General features: G+C 54.2%; 2 protein-coding genes across 4 annotated transcripts in view; both read left to right on the forward strand.

The window, feature by feature from the left end:
* TMEM219 (transmembrane protein 219) overlaps positions 1 to 1,383 on the forward strand; it is a 15,985-nt gene extending 14,602 nt beyond the window's left edge. The window contains exon 5 of the mRNA XM_078074615.1: positions 1,293 to 1,383. The gene's annotated coding sequence lies outside the window, so the exon portion shown is untranslated. The remainder of the gene's footprint in view (positions 1 to 1,292) is intronic.
* TAOK2 (TAO kinase 2) lies at positions 1,325 to 16,289 on the forward strand. 3 transcript variants are annotated; one of them, XM_078074611.1, is made up of 18 exons: positions 1,325 to 1,459; positions 1,643 to 1,714; positions 1,813 to 1,914; positions 2,410 to 2,455; positions 2,587 to 2,683; positions 2,835 to 2,948; positions 3,055 to 3,146; positions 5,592 to 5,685; positions 5,772 to 5,853; positions 6,662 to 6,829; positions 6,987 to 7,265; positions 7,429 to 7,590; positions 9,256 to 9,621; positions 9,705 to 9,908; positions 10,219 to 10,458; positions 13,597 to 13,809; positions 14,756 to 14,938; positions 15,031 to 16,289. In XM_078074611.1, the coding sequence occupies exons 1-18, from the start codon at positions 1,328 to 1,330 to the stop codon at positions 15,550 to 15,552; spliced, it is 3,168 nt and encodes a 1,055-aa protein (XP_077930737.1). In that variant the 5' UTR covers positions 1,325 to 1,327; the 3' UTR covers positions 15,553 to 16,289. The 3 variants fall into 3 exon arrangements, with proteins under 3 accessions (XP_077930737.1, XP_077930738.1, XP_077930736.1); XM_078074612.1 differs by having other exon boundaries at positions 7,005 to 7,265; XM_078074610.1 differs by lacking the exons at positions 13,597 to 13,809; positions 14,756 to 14,938; positions 15,031 to 16,289 and having other exon boundaries at positions 7,005 to 7,265; positions 10,219 to 12,370.
* The last annotated feature ends 473 nt before the right edge of the window (positions 16,290 to 16,762 follow it).

The raw sequence follows: 16,762 nt of genomic DNA on the forward strand, positions 1-16,762 counted from the left end.
TAATCACATGCTAAATTGTTAGGTGCTTTAAAGGAGCTAGAACTCTGTCTGCCCTGGGAGTCCAACTCTGCTGAAGGCTCTTTTGTGCCTGAATTCCAACAAGTGCTTAGCCAGGAGCCTGGCCTGGAATTCCCTGGGGGAAAGGGGCGGGGTCCTTGGCTTCCTTGTACTGCAGGAGCTTGCTCTGGGTTTTGGGCTGGGTGCTCTAGGAGCTCCCCCCAAAGGCTAGAGTGGTCAAGGGAGGCTTCCTGCAGGAGAGGGATGAGCTTGAGGTGAGTTGCTAAGACAGTAATAATAATAAGCACACTGGCCTGACTGGAGAGAAGATCCTGTTCTCTGACCTTGGAGAAATCCTGCTTCCTTTCTATGCCTCAGTCACCTCATCCGTGAAATGGTGATCACTATCTTGCCCTGCTTATTTCATGCCTAGCATAGGGGACCAGCTTTCAGCAAGACTTAACCTTTTCTGAGCTTGTTTCCTCATCTGCAAGATAAGGGTAATAGTAAATCCTCATAAAGTTGTGGTAAGGATTGAATGAGAGAGATGCATGTAAGGTGCTTACTTTACATGCTCAATAAATGTTATTTGTACACCACAAATGTCCTGTACCTGTGCATGATGCATATGCAGTTGGACTGGACAAGTAAGGCGGCCCAGGTCACAGAGAGGCCCCAAAAGCCAGATGCCGTTTCTATCCCTGTCCTTCCGTTCTGCATCTCCTCCCTACCACAGTGTCCCTAGCCCTTTTTGAGAGCAAGTCCTCTGGCCCTTCTGGGCCAGTACCCACTTCTAACAATGGCCGGATTTCCACTGCCTCCGGCCTGGCTGTTTCCTGCTCTCTTCCAGGGTGTGAGAGGTTGAGGGAGGAGGGGGCCTCGACGCCAAGGGGAACAGGAAGGTGCCTGGAAATATTTGGGGTATGGGACTTGTGGGACAGGACACTTGGGAATCTGGGGTTCTGGCTGGGAGGCGGGATCTTTTATTCTTGAGGGGAGAAGTAAGGGTTGTAGCAAAATGGATTTACTGAGGGCTGGGGGTGGTGAGGATGCTTAGCTCTCAGTCTTCCTAACAGTTTTAGGGACTCCAGGGACCCGGCCCCCGTGCTCTGGTTGCCAGGGCAACTTCATTTTTTTGGAGCTTTGATGTTGTTCCTAATCTCCCCCTTGCCCTTCCTCTGCGGTGCCTCCCCCTCATCAGGGAACTAGGGGAGGAGAAGACAGAAACTTGAGAGGCCCCTTCCTCTCTCTGAGTGTCCCATCTTTGCTCTAAGGGTCTGCTCTTCATTCTCCAGGTCAGGCCCCACTCTCAGGGCCCCCAGGGGCCATCATGCCAGCTGGGGGCCGGGCCGGGAGCCTGAAGGACCCCGATGTGGCTGAGCTGTTCTTCAAGGATGACCCTGAAAAGCTCTTCTCTGATCTCCGGGAAATTGGCCATGGCAGCTTTGGAGCCGTGTACTTTGTGAGTTGGGACTTCGGAGAATGGGGTAGGGATGAGCACTGCATTCTTCTTGCTGTGGGTCCACAGCCCTCTACACTACTATACCACACCAGCCTTTCCTGCCCTCTCCTGTTGGGCCAGCAAGTCTTCCCGCTGCCCAGTTCTTACCAGGGGCCTTCACTACCTTCTGGTCTGGTCTTCTAGGCCCGAGATGTCCGGAATAGTGAGGTGGTGGCCATCAAGAAGATGTCCTACAGTGGGAAGCAGTCAAATGAGGTGGGTCAAGTTTGACAAGACTGGTGGGGGGCAGGGCAGGGGACCCAAGTCTCGATGTGTAGGATGAGTAAGCCTTTCCTCCCTTGACCTCCTCTCAGAAGTGGCAGGATATCATCAAGGAGGTGCGGTTCCTGCAGAAGCTCCGGCACCCCAATACCATTCAGTACCGGGGCTGTTACCTGAGGGAGCACACGGCTTGGGTGAGCTAGCCCCCTGACTCTGGCCTGATCTTTGCCCCCCATCCTTGTCCTGGTCCAGTCTCTTAGGTGGGCCCTGTTCCAGGTGCCATTATAGGGACCTCGGAAAGGAGGAAGTCTCCCCCAACTTCTTTAGTCCTCAGACAAACCCATGAACAGCAATGTCTGTCCAGAAGGAGAGGCTGGTTTGAAGATTGGCATAAACTGTTAGTAGTTGGAAAGGGGCACGTAGACTGGAGGAAATGGAGATAGAATGGGGCTTTGAAGGGATTCAGATGGGAGTGGTGGTATCTTGGGCTGTTTCTAGAGGAGGCTCTGGCTCTAAGGGACTCTCCCATGACCACGTCGTTTTCTCAGTTGTCTTTCCTCTCTGTCTTTACCCCCCGGGGGCAATGCCTGAGTGGAGGATAGGCAGAGAAACTCTCTGGATCTCTGTCCAAGGGAGATGGGGCAGGGGTGGCCAGATATGCTTATCTCTGACCCTTTATCTTTTCTTAGCTGGTGATGGAGTATTGCCTGGGCTCAGCTTCTGACCTTCTAGAAGGTAAGTGGCTCTGGCCGACAAGTGGGAGAAGGGAGAAGGGCAAAGAAGCTGTAGGGGAAGGGATCAGGGGAGCTTGTTCCAGCCCTACCCTTGGGCTCCCTTCAGTTCGATGTTTTTCCCTCACTCCCCAGTGCACAAGAAGCCCCTTCAGGAGGTGGAGATTGCAGCTGTGACCCACGGGGCCCTTCAGGGCCTGGCTTATCTGCACTCCCACAACATGATCCATAGGTACAAGCTGCACTGACAATGGCTGGGAGGGGGTGCACTCTACACCACTTCTCATTCAGCTGGTCTACAGCCCTCTTGGAAACTTGGTGCTAAAGCCCCTGCCCAGCCTTCCTGAGATGCATGCCTTATCCCTGTGCTTTGTCTCTGGCAGGGATGTGAAGGCTGGAAACATCTTGCTATCAGAGCCAGGCTTGGTGAAGCTGGGGGACTTTGGCTCTGCATCTATCATGGCACCCGCCAACTCCTTTGTGGGCACCCCATACTGGTGAGTGGGGGTAGTGGTGAGTGGAGAGAGTCCCCAGGATGTTGGGAGCAGGAGTTGGCAGAGTCTGGGTGAGTGATCAGCCTCTTTCTCCTGACCTTTCTCCCAGGATGGCTCCGGAGGTGATCCTGGCAATGGATGAGGGGCAGTACGATGGCAAGGTGGATGTCTGGTCCTTGGGGATAACCTGCATTGAGCTGGGTAAGGACGACATCCTCTGTTCCTTCGTCCTTTTTTCTTTCCACTCCTTTCTCTTTCTCTTACCATCCCCATACCATCTCATCCTCAGGTTTTCAAGCTCCTGTCCATTTTGACTCTACCCTTGATCCCCTATTCAGGCAGCTGTCAAATCCTGCCAGCTCTTAGACCTGAAGATTTCGGAGCATTCTTCCCTTCCTGTCCACTACTCTAGTTCTACATCTTTTTTTTTTTTTTTTTTTAAGATTTGATTTAATTTATCTGACAGAGAGCACAAGCAAGGGGGGAGCGGCAGGGAGAGGGAGAAGCAGGCTCCCCCCTGAGCAGGGAGCCCTATGCGGGGCTCGATCCCAGGATCCTGGGATCATGACCTGAGCCGAAGGCAGACGCTTAACCTACTGAGCCACACAGGTGCCCACGTCTTTTTTGAATGCCCACTGTGTGCCATGCTATCCTAGCAGGTTCTGGGAGTATAGCAGTGAATGAGGTTCTTGCCTTCATGGAACTTACATTCTAGTTGGGGAAACAGGCATGTTTTCTCTCAGCGTGATAGAAGCTGAAAGGGGAAGTTACAGGAACAGTACAACCATAAAACAAGGGACTTGACCTAGTTCAGGGGCTGAGGCTTAGACAGGTTCTGTCTAAGCAGAGCCGTAAGACAAATAGTAGCTGTGAGAAGACTGTAGGGAAGAGCATTCCAGATAGGTAAGAGCAGGCATGAGCTGCTGAGACTAGCTTCAGTTGTTTGGAATATTGCAGGTAATGCCACGTAAAAAGCAGTGAGAGTTAGGCTCAAGTGAGTTCATCAGGCCTTGAAGCCCTGTCAAGGTTCTCATCTCTGCCAGCTTACGCTACTGAAACAACAGTTTGTGAGGTCACGTTCGTAAAGCCTTCAACAAGGTGCCAGGCACAGCTAGTTGCCCAAGAAAAAGATGCCCTTAGCTTCTCTTATCAATGACTTCCTGCAGTGATCTTTCCTACCAATAGTCTCTTCTTCCCTCCAGTCTCTCTCATGTCAGAGAGATCCTCCCTAGCTGGGTGCTGTTGCTTCGCTCCCCTCCGCAAAGCCGTTAATGCTCCCCATTGCCTTCAAGAGTGACGCCATCCCCACCCTTCCTTCCACCAAGCTAAAGATTCCACTTCCTGAAGGTTGGCTCTCCCCTTCATGAGCTCCACGCCCTGAGTGTGCCATGAACTTTTCCACTTTCTTGCCCTGGTTTGTATTGTCTTCTGCCCAGAGTCCGAGATTTGGACATCCATCCATCCACACATCCATCTCCGCATGTCTGCATTTGTCATTTGAGGACACAGCCGGACAGGTGATGCAAATATGTGAAACAGGCCAGGTATAAGAAGAATGGAGAGCTGTCCTTTTTATTCCTAGTTTTTGGTAGAGACATGAATGGAGAGAAATATTTCTCTACTATTGAAGAAACAATCAGTCCTGATTATAAATGGCAGCTGATAGTCTGTATCAGAGAAGCAATGTGGAGAAGGCCCTGGCAAACTGGAGATTGCTCTTTCTTAGCTCTAACCCATCATTATGCAGGAATGTCAGCTCCTTTTCACCAGATCTAATTTTTTAGGAGAAACTAAAAATTTAGATGATGATGATGATGAAGGTTATTAAATTGTTAGGTTGGAGGCACTCCTGGGTGGCTCAGTTGTTAAGCGTCTGCCTTCGGCTCAGGTCATGATCCCAAGGTCCTGGGATCGAGCCCCGCATCGGGCTCCCCACTCAGCCAGAAGCCTGCTTCTCCCTCTCCCACTCCCCCTGCTTGTGTTCCTGCTCTCACTGTCTCTCTTTCTCTCTGTCAAAATAAATAAATAAAATCTTTTTAAAAAAATTGTTAGGTTGGAATTTAATTTAAAAATCACTGTTTAGGCCAAAAAACATAAACGACACAAAACATTTGTCTGGGCCACAAGGAGCTCCTGGCTTATAACTTCTAATCTGAGGCCTAGCTCCGATATCCCTTTTTCCAAAAGACCTGCCCTTAATCCCCTGCCTGTGTACTAGATTGAGGGCCCAGGATGCACACCCAGCTTCCCAGCCATTTTTCTGTCTCCTTCCCTGTTAGACTGGAAGTTCCTTGAGGACAGGGCCTGTCTCTTGTTTTTCCTTAACTTCCCCATAACACTCACCAAGTTTTTTGCTCTTATTTGGAACCTAATAAATGTTAGTTGGGCTGATAACTGTGTTTCCTTCTGCTTCCTTTGGTGCTTATGCACATATTGTTTTCTTTGATCCTGCTCTACCATGTGCAGGGGAGAGGGTAGGTGTTACATTTGTAGAGGGAATTAATTGAGATTATGAGAATTGGTCAGGGTCATTCAGCAAGGAAGTCAGGGAGCTGGGGTGTGGACCCAAATCTTTTGATTTCCATTCCAGCCTCCTCTGCCTACCTGCCACCTCTCACCTTCTCCCTGTTGACCCTTTCTCTGTAGCCGAACGGAAACCACCGCTGTTTAACATGAATGCGATGAGTGCCTTATACCACATTGCACAGAACGAGTCCCCTGTGCTCCAGTCAGGACACTGGTGAGGACTGGGATTCCTGGGCCCAGGGGTAAGGCTGCCTGGCTCATGCCCTTCCCACCCCTCCCTTATCCTCCCATGACTTGTAGGTCTGAGTACTTCCGGAATTTTGTTGACTCCTGTCTTCAGAAAATCCCTCAAGACAGACCAACCTCAGAGGTTCTTCTGAAGGTGAGGGCTCACTGGCCTAGCATTCTCCTAGAACTGTTGCCTGTTAGAATCACCTGAGAAACCCCTCAGGGACATTAGTGTTTCCCAATTCTTCCTCCACTAAGAGTTTCATTTATGAATTCCCGTCCCCATTCCCAGTGCCCAGTGGACTCTGTATTTTGTAAGATTTTGTCTACGAGACTGCCTTTATTTATTAAGTAATAATTTGTTTTCCCATCTTTTATTAATCAAAGATGTATATAATTGCCAGCCAGAGCTTCTGGTCTGCGTGCGATAACCAGGGTTACCACACTGATCTGATGTAATTCAAGCCAAAAGCCTGTGTAGCCTTGTCATGGGTAAATGTATGATTTCCCTTAGGTGTGTTTTGAGTTATCAAAAGTAGAGGGGCCCCCATTCCCTTCACAGATCCATGAGGGCAGGGCCTAAGGAGCCCTGGTTGGGAACTGATGTAGACAGTTTAGTTTGACCTACTTGTTTTATAATCATGGGATACCTTATGAGGTCCACAGAGGCCTCATGATGTGTCCAGGGGCACACAGCACTTTGATAGAGGACCTGGACTACAATCCAGATCTCCTGACTGTTCTTATCTGTCAGCCATGCCTGGAGGAACAGGAGCCTGTCCCGGGAGTAGTGATTGGGTGGTGAAAGTTCATGCGGGAGCAAGGGGTAGGACAAGGCTAGCATCAGTTCATGGTGGGCATGGGCCCCAGGGAAGTGTCCCAGGGCAGAGGGAATGCCAAAGCCCAGGGGATATTGGGGGGCAAGGTGCTTGGCAGCAGGCTTCAGCGTTCTCTCCCCTCAGCACCGCTTTGTGCTCCGGGAGCGGCCACCCACAGTCATCATGGACCTCATCCAGAGGACTAAGGATGCTGTGCGGGAGCTGGACAACCTGCAGTACCGAAAGATGAAGAAGATCCTGTTCCAAGAGGCACCCAATGGCCCTGGTGCTGAGGCCCCAGAGGAAGAGGAGGTGACCCTGCTTACCATGCCACCCTTTTATACCACCGTGTTGTGCTTGCCTCCTAGCAGCTGCTTGGCTCACTTTCCCTCTCCCTCTTCCTACCCTCCGTCTCCCTGTGCTGCCTCCATATACACACCCCTTGTCCTTCCCCTTCCCTGCCCAAAAGCCTGCGCCCTGTCCACAGGAGGCCGAGCCCTACATGCACCGGGCTGGGACGCTGACCAGTCTAGAGAGTAGCCACTCAGTGCCCAGCATGTCCATCAGCGCCTCCAGCCAGAGCAGTTCAGTCAACAGCCTAGCAGATGCTTCAGACAATGAGGAGGAGGAGGAGGAAGAAGAAGAGGAAGAGGAGGAAGAGGAAGGGCCCGAAGCCCGAGAGATGGCCATGATGCAGGAGGGGGAGCACACAGTCACCTCCCATAGTTCCATCATCCACCGACTGCCGGTATGCAGCCCACCCTCAGCAAGCCTGACGGTGACAAGGCCAAGCCCCAGCTCTCCCCGCAAGGGTGATTGCTCCTCTAAGTCTCACTGGGTCTCCAGGGAACTCCCTTTGGGCCCAGTGACCTCTGAACCTTGGGCATCCCTGTTACCTTCCCTTCCTCTAGGGTTCTGACAACCTGTATGATGACCCCTACCAGCCAGAGATGACCCCTGGCCCTCTCCAGCAGCCGGCAGCCCCAGCTCCCACCTCTACCACCTCTTCTGCCCGCCGCCGGGCCTACTGCCGCAACCGGGACCACTTTGCCACCATTCGTACTGCCTCCCTGGTAAGTGTGGCCATTCTCCCTCAGCCTGGATGCCCCAAACTCTAAGTCCAGAGATGATTTTTTCCTCCTGTGGCACTGAATTAAGTCCAGATTCCACCCTCACTTTCTGTTGCTGTCTCTCGCCTTGTTTCCTCGACCTCCCCACTCTCTTCTCCTAACAGACTGTTTTGGTTACATTGCCCAATGTGGTAAACTTGCTTGGTAAACTCTTATGCCATTTTTGTGGCTAGGCTTAAGTAGCATGTCCTGGGGTGTCTTCCCAGGCTCCTGGCCAGCCAGGTGCTGTGTTACTCTTAAATGGCATTATGATAGGTGTGCTGGATTTTATGTTCCTGAAGGGCAAGGAATGGTGGCCAGTGTCTGCCTCATACCATTGATTGGCTCTTAGGCCCACACCCATGCCTGTATCTCATCCTTCCAGCTCCTCTGGAGGGAGAGGGTACAAGCCCATTTGAGAGATGAGACAGTCGTGACTCAGACATGCTGTTGTCCAAGGCACTTGCCCAAACACCTTTGGTCATTCTCAAATTTTCAAATTCAGCAGGACCTTGGTCCTCCTAAAATCAAGTCATGGTGATTTTTTTCTCAGTTCACAGGAAAGGATGGATAGACTTTTCATAAAACATAGTTTTTCTTTCATGCTTTTTTTTTAAGATTTTATTTATTTATTTGACAGAGAGAGAGACAGTGAGAGAGGGAACACAAGCAGAGGGAGAGGAAGAGGGAGAAGCAGGCTTCCCGCTGAGCAGGGAGCCCGATGCGGGGCTCAATCCCAGGACCCTGGGATCATGACCTGAGCCGAAGGCAGACACTTAACGACTGAGCCACCCAGGCGCCCCCATCCATGCTTTCAATAAACCTTTAGATTACATTCTTGCTTGGCTGTAGGCACCAACATCAAATCCCTTAGAGGCTAGTGGTCAGTCTAATATATTCTATGGCTAATGCTTGTGGTTGACTGTTGTGCTAAGACAGCTCTTCAGATCCTGTGGTGCTTAGTGCTTTGTGGTGCTGTGCAGAGAGCTCTGTGACTTCCAGGGACGTGACCACCTGGACTAGTTGGGAGTCATGCCCACTTCACAGTGGGACCTGAACTCCAAACCTCAGATGGGGACATCCAGGTCCAGTGTTCTTTATACTCCCAACATCTCATGGCCCAGCTCCCAGCTCCATACCTGGGCTGTGTGAGGAGTCCTTAGCGTTTGCTGAAATGGAAGGAAGCCAACACTTGTTAGGTCAGAGCATTTTATTAGACGCTATGACATCTCTATCAGACTTAATTTCCACAGCTTCCTACAAAAGGGTATCATTGCCCCATTTAGCTGATGAGGGAACTGAGGCTTAGTGTCGTTAATTAGCTTGAGGTCACGTGGTTAGTAAGTGACCGAGCTGGGAGTGTAGCCCAGGTATGTCTGATTTTGAATTAACTTGAATTGTTGCCACTCTTGCACTGGGCCCTGTGCGGCTCTCACCGGTCTGTGAAATAGACTGAGTGTCCCTCAGCCTGTGGAGGCAGCGGGCTCAGAGGGGCCGAGTGTGAGGAAAGCACCAAATGAGAATTAAACCCGAGTCTGAAGCGTGTGTCCTCCAAGGGGAGCACGACGATCGCGTGTGGTCATGAGATGGGGCAGGGCTGAGCCCCACTTACCCTCTCGCCTGCCCCAGGTCAGCCGCCAGATCCAGGAGCACGAGCAGGACTCGGCGCTGCGGGAGCAGCTGAGTGGCTATAAGCGGATGCGACGACAGCACCAGAAGCAGCTGCTGGCCCTGGAGTCGCGGCTGCGGGGTGAGCGCGAGGAGCACAGCGCGCGGCTGCAGCGGGAGCTTGAGGCCCAGCGGGCTGGCTTTGGGGCTGAGGCAGAAAAGCTGTCCCGGCGGCACCAGGCCATCGGTGAGAAGGAGGCTCGAGCTGCCCAGGCCGAGGAGCGGAAGTTCCAGCAGCACATCCTTGGGCAGCAGAAGAAGGAGCTGGCCGCCCTGCTGGAGGCGCAGAAGCGAACCTACAAACTGCGGAAGGAGCAGCTGAAAGAGGTGGGATGGGGCCGCAGCCGCGGGCGGGGCCTGTGGTAGGCGAGGCGCCCTGACCCCCCTACCCTCCCCCCTGCCTTGCGCAGGAGCTCCAGGAGAACCCCAGCACCCCGAAGCGGGAGAAGGCCGAGTGGCTTCTGAGGCAGAAGGAGCAGCTCCAGCAGTGCCAGGCGGAGGAGGAGGCGGGGCTCCTGCGGCGGCAGCGCCAGTACTTTGAGCTTCAGTGTCGCCAGTATAAGCGCAAGATGCTGCTGGCTCGTCACAGCCTGGACCAGGACCTGCTGCGGGAGGTAGGCCACCCCATCCCGCATTCCCTCCCGCAGCACAGGCGCCTACCCCTTCCGTCTGCCTTGCTTGGGGTCATCTTTCTCCTCTGCCCTCTTTTGTGTCATGGCTTGGCTTCTCTTCCACGCCCCTGTCTTCCTCGTGCTGTCAGACCCTGCTTGAGCTCCCTGGGCTTCTGTTCCCAGGCCGGCCAGGAGCCTGGCTCCCTTACACCCCTCAGCTCCCCGTGCTCAGCTCCCTGGGAGTCCTGGGGCTCTCTCGACACCAACAAGGCTTCCTGACCGGGCTCGGGGCCCTGCCTCCCTTCTGCCTCAGGATTTGAACAAGAAGCAGACCCAGAAGGACTTGGAGTGTGCGTTGCTGCTGCGGCAGCATGAGGCCACACGGGAGCTGGAGCTACGGCAGCTCCAGGCCGTCCAGCGCACACGGGCGGAGCTCACCCGCCTGCAGCACCAGACGGAGCTGGGCAACCAGCTGGAGTACAACAAGCGGCGTGAGCAAGAGTTGCGGCAGAAGCACGCGGCCCAGGTTCGCCAGCAGCCCAAGAGCCTCAAAGTACGTGCAGGCCAGCGTCCCCCGGGCCTCCCGCTCCCCGTTCCTGGGGCTCTGGGACCACCCAGCACAGGCACCCCTAGAGAAGAGCAGCCCTGCTCATCTGACCAGGAGGCAGTCCTGAACCAAAGAATTCTGGGAGAGGAGGAGGAAGCAGTTCCAGAGAGAAGGATTCTGGGAAAGGAAGGGGCCACCTTGGAGCCAGAGGAACAGAGGATATTGGGGGAAGAATCAGGAACCCCTAGTCCCGGTCCACAAAAACATAGGAGTTTGGTTGAGGAGGAAGTTTGGGGTCTGCCTGAGGAGGAGGTAGAAGAACTTAGAGTCCCATCCCTGGCACCCCAGGAGAGGAGCATTGTAGGCCAGGAGACAGCTGGGGAATGGAGGTTATGGGGGAAAGAGGATGGGAGCCTACTGGATGAGGAATTTGAGCTTGGCTGGATCCCAGGCCCAGCACTGACCCCAGTCCCCGAGGAGGAGGAGGAAGAGGAAGAGGGAGCTCCAATTAGGACCCCAAGGGATCCTGGAGATGGCTGTCCCTCACCAGACATCCCCCCTGAGCCCCCTCCAACACATCTGAGGCACGGCCCTGCTAGCCAGCTCCCTGGACTTCTGTCCCATGGTCTCCTGGCCGGCCTCTCCTTCGCAGTGGGGTCCTCCTCTGGCCTCCTGCCCCTCTTACTCCTGCTGCTCCTCCCACTGCTGGCGGCGCAGGGCGGGGGTGGCCTGCAGGCCTCACTGCTGGCCCTTGAGGTGGGGCTGGTGGGCCTGGGGGCCTCCTACCTACTTCTTTGTACAGCTCTGCACCTGCCCCCCAGTCTGTTCCTACTCCTGGCCCAGGGCACCGCACTGGGGGCCGTCCTGGGTCTGAGTTGGCGCCGTGGCCTTATGGGTGTCCCTCTGGGCCTTGGGGCTGCCTGGCTCCTAGCCTGGCCAGGCCTGGCTCTACCTCTGGCAGCTCTCGCAGCTGGGGGCAAATGGGTGCGGCAGCAGGGCCCCCGGATGCGCCGGGGTATCTCTCGACTCTGGTTGCGGGCTCTCCTGCGCCTATCGCCCATGGCCTTTCGTGCCCTACAGGGCTGTGGGGCTGTGGGGGACCGGGGCCTGTTTGCACTCTACCCCAAAACCAACAAGGATGGCTTCCGCAGCCGTTTGCCTGTCCCTGGGCCCCGGCGGGGTAATCCCCGCACTGCCCGACACCCGCTAGCCCTGTTGGCGAGGTTTTGGACCCTGTGCAAGGGCTGGAACTGGCGCCTGGCACGGGCCAGCCAGGGTTTAGCCTCCCATTTGCCCCCCTGGGCCATCCACACACTGGCCAGCTGGGGCCTGCTCCGGGGTGAAAGGCCCAGCCGTATCCCTCGGCTGCTGCCACGCAGCCAGCGCCGGCTAGGGCCTCCTGCCTCTCGCCAGCCAGTGCCTGGGACTCTAACTGGGCGGCGATCCCGAACCCGCCAGTCCCGGGCCCTGCCTCCCTGGAGGTAACCAACTCTGGCTCCTCCTCAGCCCGAATCTAGAGCATCGAGCACTTTATCTCCCACTACTCAGTGAGGTTTCTCCAGTCCCAATCCTCTCCTCCCTTTCACCCCTCCTTCCTTAGTATGCTTTCCCACCTCACCCCAGTCCTTTGGACCTCTAGACAGGCAGCCTCCTCCACCGTGGAGTCCAGAAGTTACACTTTGTGTTCTCCTGACACTCCTCCCCCACCCTAAATTATTGCTGTTCTCCCGCTGTGTGTGTGCTCATCCTCACCCTCATCAACTCAGGCCTGGGGCCAGGGGTGGTGGTGGGTGGGAAGTCATGTTTTTTTTTTTCTCTCTTTGATTTTGTTTTTCTGTCTCCCTTCCAACCTGTCCCCTTTCCCCCACCAAAAAAAAGAAAAAGACAAACACAAATAAAATATCTGAGCGGAACTGTACCTTTGGCCCAGGCTGCCTCTGTCTGCTTTGTCCTGCCGCCTAGCATCCCGGGTATGCCCCCAATCTGGACCCTTGGCCCCCAGTTCCATGACCTCTTCACCCCCATCTACGTTATCTTAACTCCTTTCACTCCTCAGCCTCATCCTCTCTGCCTTCATAGCTTCGTTGCACCATGACCCACCAGCTCAGAGGTCTGAGCCCCTATTGAGCTTCCACAGAACTTCTTGGTCCCATAGTTCCCCTGTTGGTGGATTCTTTCCAGAGAGTCCTTAGGTTCCAGGTCCTTTTGTCCTCATCCCCTGCCTTTTCTCCCAACCCATTCCCTATGTGGTTCCCTTCTATCTGGGAGCTGAATTTCTCTCCTGGCATTAGGCTTTACCCTAGAGGGCTTGGGGATGGGACTACAAATCCTCTACAGTAGGGGGTGGTGAGTTTTGGTGGGGGGTGGCAGGCAGAGGGGGGGGGGGCATGGAAATGGGATTGGTTGTGGGCTTGGAGTGGGAGCTGAGTACATAAGGGGCCGGGCTGGAATGTGGAGATCTGGTCAGGGTAGCAGCTGCTGGCCCATTGAACTTGTCAGGCCCTTTCTGGACACCTCCTTGCCCCTTCCCCTGGTGTGGCCCAAGATGGGGCTACTCCTTATCCATTTCTCAGCTCGGAGCTTATCCTCCTCCTCTCCCTCCCATCCTGAGGTGCTGAACCTGGGACTCCTTCTGTCTTTCCTTAGCTGTGTTGCTCTCTTCCATGGGTGTGTTGTGTGACTTGGTTCTCTCACTCTTTGCTCACTTGGCTTCTGTCTCTGGGTTGTATTTTCTCCCTCTTTGCATGGTCAGAGCTTCTTGTGTGCACTCAGTACCCTAAAGATTTTCAGTTCCCTGTCCATGAACTCTCCTGCTGTTTCTTGTGAATTTTCTACCCAACTCTGAACATGCTCTTGGAACCTGTCTTGTTTACTTTGTATCTCTTGCCCGTTGAGAACCTTCCTGATCTCTCTCAACACAATCCCATCTCTCCGTGTCTGTCTGTATACAGCTCCCCCCGCCCCCTCTGTCTAACATGTTTTCTGTTTCTCTCCCTCTCCCTGTCTCTGCTTCTGTCTCCTCTCTCTCTCTCTCTCTCTCTCTCTCCCTCTCTCCTCCCCCTCTCCCCTGGTTGTTTCTCCTCCTCCTCTTCTTCCTCCTCCTCTCCCTTGCCCCCATCTCCCCTTGGTCCGTCCACTGCATAGTCTAAGGAGCTGCAGATCAAGAAGCAGTTCCAGGAGACGTGTAAGATCCAGACTCGGCAGTACAAGGCCCTGCGGGCACACTTGCTGGAGACCACACCCAAAGCTCAGCACAAGAGCCTCCTTAAGCGGCTCAAAGAAGAACAGACCCGCAAGCTGGCAATCCTAGCCGAGCAGTACGACCAGTCCATCTCAGAGATGCTCAGCTCACAGGCGGTGAGGCCTGGGGTCCAGGGAGGGAGCATGGTGGAGGTTGGCCTCTGTACGCCCGGCTTAGTTATGGGGAGTGGGAATGGGGGAGTGTGGACAAAGACGGGGCTTTTGTTCTTGGGGGAAACTTGGATACTTTCCCACTGTTAGTATTCTCTGCCGTGGTTTTATTGTCTCTCTCAAGTATTTTCTTAAGGTCTTGACAAAGCCAGCCTGACTACCAAGAACCACCAAGGAAAGAGTGGCTATAATTTTTTCCTGGGCCTGAGTTAGTTTAATGTGTTAACAGGGAGCAAATTAAAATGATTGTGGCCCTTGGGCCGATTTACTCAGACTTCTGGAGGATTTTGAAGATTGCTGTTCTCTAAGATCACACAACACTGGAATGGGCCAGTTAAAAACTACATACAGTGTAAAACATCAAAGTGCCCCTATTCATTGCCATTCTCTCATCCAATCCCACCTCTCAGAGGTAACTGTTAATAATTGTATTTTAGGTTTTTTCCCTATGCATATTTGGAAAATTACATACAATTTTAAACGGAAACGGGATCGGATTGTACATACTGTTCTCTTCTTTTTCCACCTAATTCTTGGACATCTTTCCATGTCAGTACACCTGTCTCATTTTTGAAACAGCATAGAATTTTCCATGGTATGGATGTACCATAATTTCTTTAACCCATCCCTTATTGGTGGACATTTAGGTTGTTTCCAGTATTTTGCTATTACCACGCTTCGGTGAACATCTCCGAGCACATGTGCAAGTATACCTGGGGGATAAATTCCTGGAAGTGTAATTGCTGTGTCACAGGGTATGACGACCTTTCATTCTGATAGATGTTGAGACTGGCTGCTGCTTGAAACCTTAGGGCCCAGGCCTACCTGGGGCAGGGGAGGATTGTGGGGGTGGGGGAGGAGGCCCCTAAAATGAGTTCTTCCCGTTTGCCAGCTGCGGCTTGATGAGACCCAGGAGGCAGAATTCCAGGCCCTTCGGCAGCAGCTTCAACAGGAGCTGGAGCTGCTCAATGCCTACCAGAGCAAGATCAAGATCCGCACAGAGAGTCAGCATGAGCGGGAGCTGCGGGAGCTGGAGCAGAGGGTGGCTCTGAGGCGGGCACTGCTGGAGCAGCGGGTAAGGGGACTCTGACACCAGGATGCATTGGGGAGGGCAGGCTCCCCATTTCCTGCCCCTGGACCTGCTAACCTCTCTTCTGGGTGTCCCAGGTGGAAGAGGAGCTGCTGGCCTTGCAGACAGGGCGCTCCGAGCGAATCCGGAGTTTGCTCGAGCGGCAGGCCCGTGAGATCGAGGCTTTCGATGCTGAGAGCATGAGGCTGGGCTTCTCCAGTATGGCTCTGGGGGGCATCCCAGCCGAGGCTGCTGCCCAGGGCTATCCTGCTCCACCCCCTGCCCCTGCCTGGCCCTCGCGTCCTGTTCCCCGATCGGGGGCACATTGGAGCCATGGTCCTCCTCCACCGGGCATGCCCCCCCCAGCCTGGCGTCAGCCCTCTCTGCTGGCTCCTCCAGGTCCCCCAAACTGGCTGGGGCCCCCCACCCAGAGTGGGACACCCCGTGGTGGAGCCCTGTTGCTGCTAAGAAACAGCCCTCAGCCCCTGCGGCGGGCAGCCTCGGGGGGCAGTGGCAGTGACAACGTGGGCCCCCCTGCCGCTGCAGTGCCTGGGCCTCTGAGCCGTAGCACCAGTGTCGCTTCCCACATCCTCAATGGCTCCTCCCACTTCTATTCCTGAAGTGCAGGGGTGGATGAGCAGATGAATGGGACAGGGGCAGGGGTGGGTGGAGCCTGATCCTGGAGGGCTGTAAGCTTGAGGCCCACCCAAGGGTGGGGGACAGGATGTTGGCTCCAGCTCCCCTCAGACCTCCTCATCTCATGAGCTTCTTGGGCTGGCCAGTGGCCCAGGGCCAGCTTGGGCATCGGTGCCTCAAGGCTGACCAGGAGCCCCTGCCTCCCCACCATGGTGCCAGGGTCTCTCTCCATCACAGCCTCGGGAAAGGAGGGAGATGTGCGTGTCAAATATTCATCTGGTCCCCTGGGGGAGGGGAAGGGTGGGTCTAGATATATTATATTCAGAGAACTATACTACCCCGTGTAATGGGGCTGTGGACTGGGGATGCCAGGCCCCCCAGACCTGGGGTGTGGCAGAGCAGGTCTGGGGTGGGGAGAACAGAAGGAAAAGGCCTTCCTAAGAAAGAAGGATCAGGATGGGGTCTTGGGGTCAGGTTGCCTGGTCTCTCCATATTCCCCCCCTCCACCATTGCTGTCTGACGTCCTGTGCCGTCTTGTCCTTTATCTTTTTTTTTTTTTTTTTTTTTAATTGAGATCAGAGCTGGGGCAGGGGAACAAGGGAAGGACCTTCAAAGGGGCTGCTCCCAGGCCTGGGGGCAGTCATGGGAGCCCCTCCCAGCTATGGGGTTGGCACAGAGCCCCACAGCAAGCTTTTAATAAACTGTTGGTTATTCTAACAGACCCCAGGACTCACCCTTTCTGTCCAAGGTGTGTATTAAGGACTGTTTGGCCGGAGGTGATAGTGTGACTTGTATTTAAAAAGGGAATTTATTGGGCTGTGTTAACTAAAAATTTCAGTGATTTTAATGACTTTGGGCATGGCTAGATCCAGAACTTTAAAGGAATTCATCAGTCTTTTGGCCTCTACTCCCTTTGCTTTGGGCTTCAAAGATTTTCAGAAGGTTCACTTCACACACCGGCTCCTGGCAGCTCCAAGCCTACATCTTAGCAGCAATCTCAACAGCGAGTATGCCAGCAAAGTCCTAAAGTGACGTCATTGGCTCAGTCTGTAGCCAGAGGCCTGAGGTACTCGGATTGGTCAGGTCTATGCCCGTACCCACCCCTTCAAGGCGAAAAGAATTGGCCCAGGGACTAAGTGGCTGTTTCCAGAAGGGGAGAAGGAAGACGTAAACACCAGCTGTCCCCAAGTCAAT

The sequence above is a fragment of the Halichoerus grypus genome, chromosome 6 (genome assembly GCF_964656455.1).
Source record: "Halichoerus grypus chromosome 6, mHalGry1.hap1.1, whole genome shotgun sequence".
In the NCBI taxonomy this organism is placed as follows: Eukaryota; Metazoa; Chordata; class Mammalia; order Carnivora; family Phocidae; genus Halichoerus; species Halichoerus grypus.

Coding starts and splice junctions, on each gene's coding strand:
- TAOK2 (XM_078074610.1), top strand. CDS start 1,328: ATGCCAGCTGGGGGCCGGGCCGGGAGCCTGAAGGACCCCGATGTGGCT. Junction 2,949..3,054: donor TTTGTGGGCACCCCATACTG/GTGAGTGGGGGT, acceptor CCTTTCTCCCAG/GATGGCTCCGGAGGTGATCC. Junction 7,591..9,255: donor CCATTCGTACTGCCTCCCTG/GTAAGTGTGGCC, acceptor CGCCTGCCCCAG/GTCAGCCGCCAGATCCAGGA.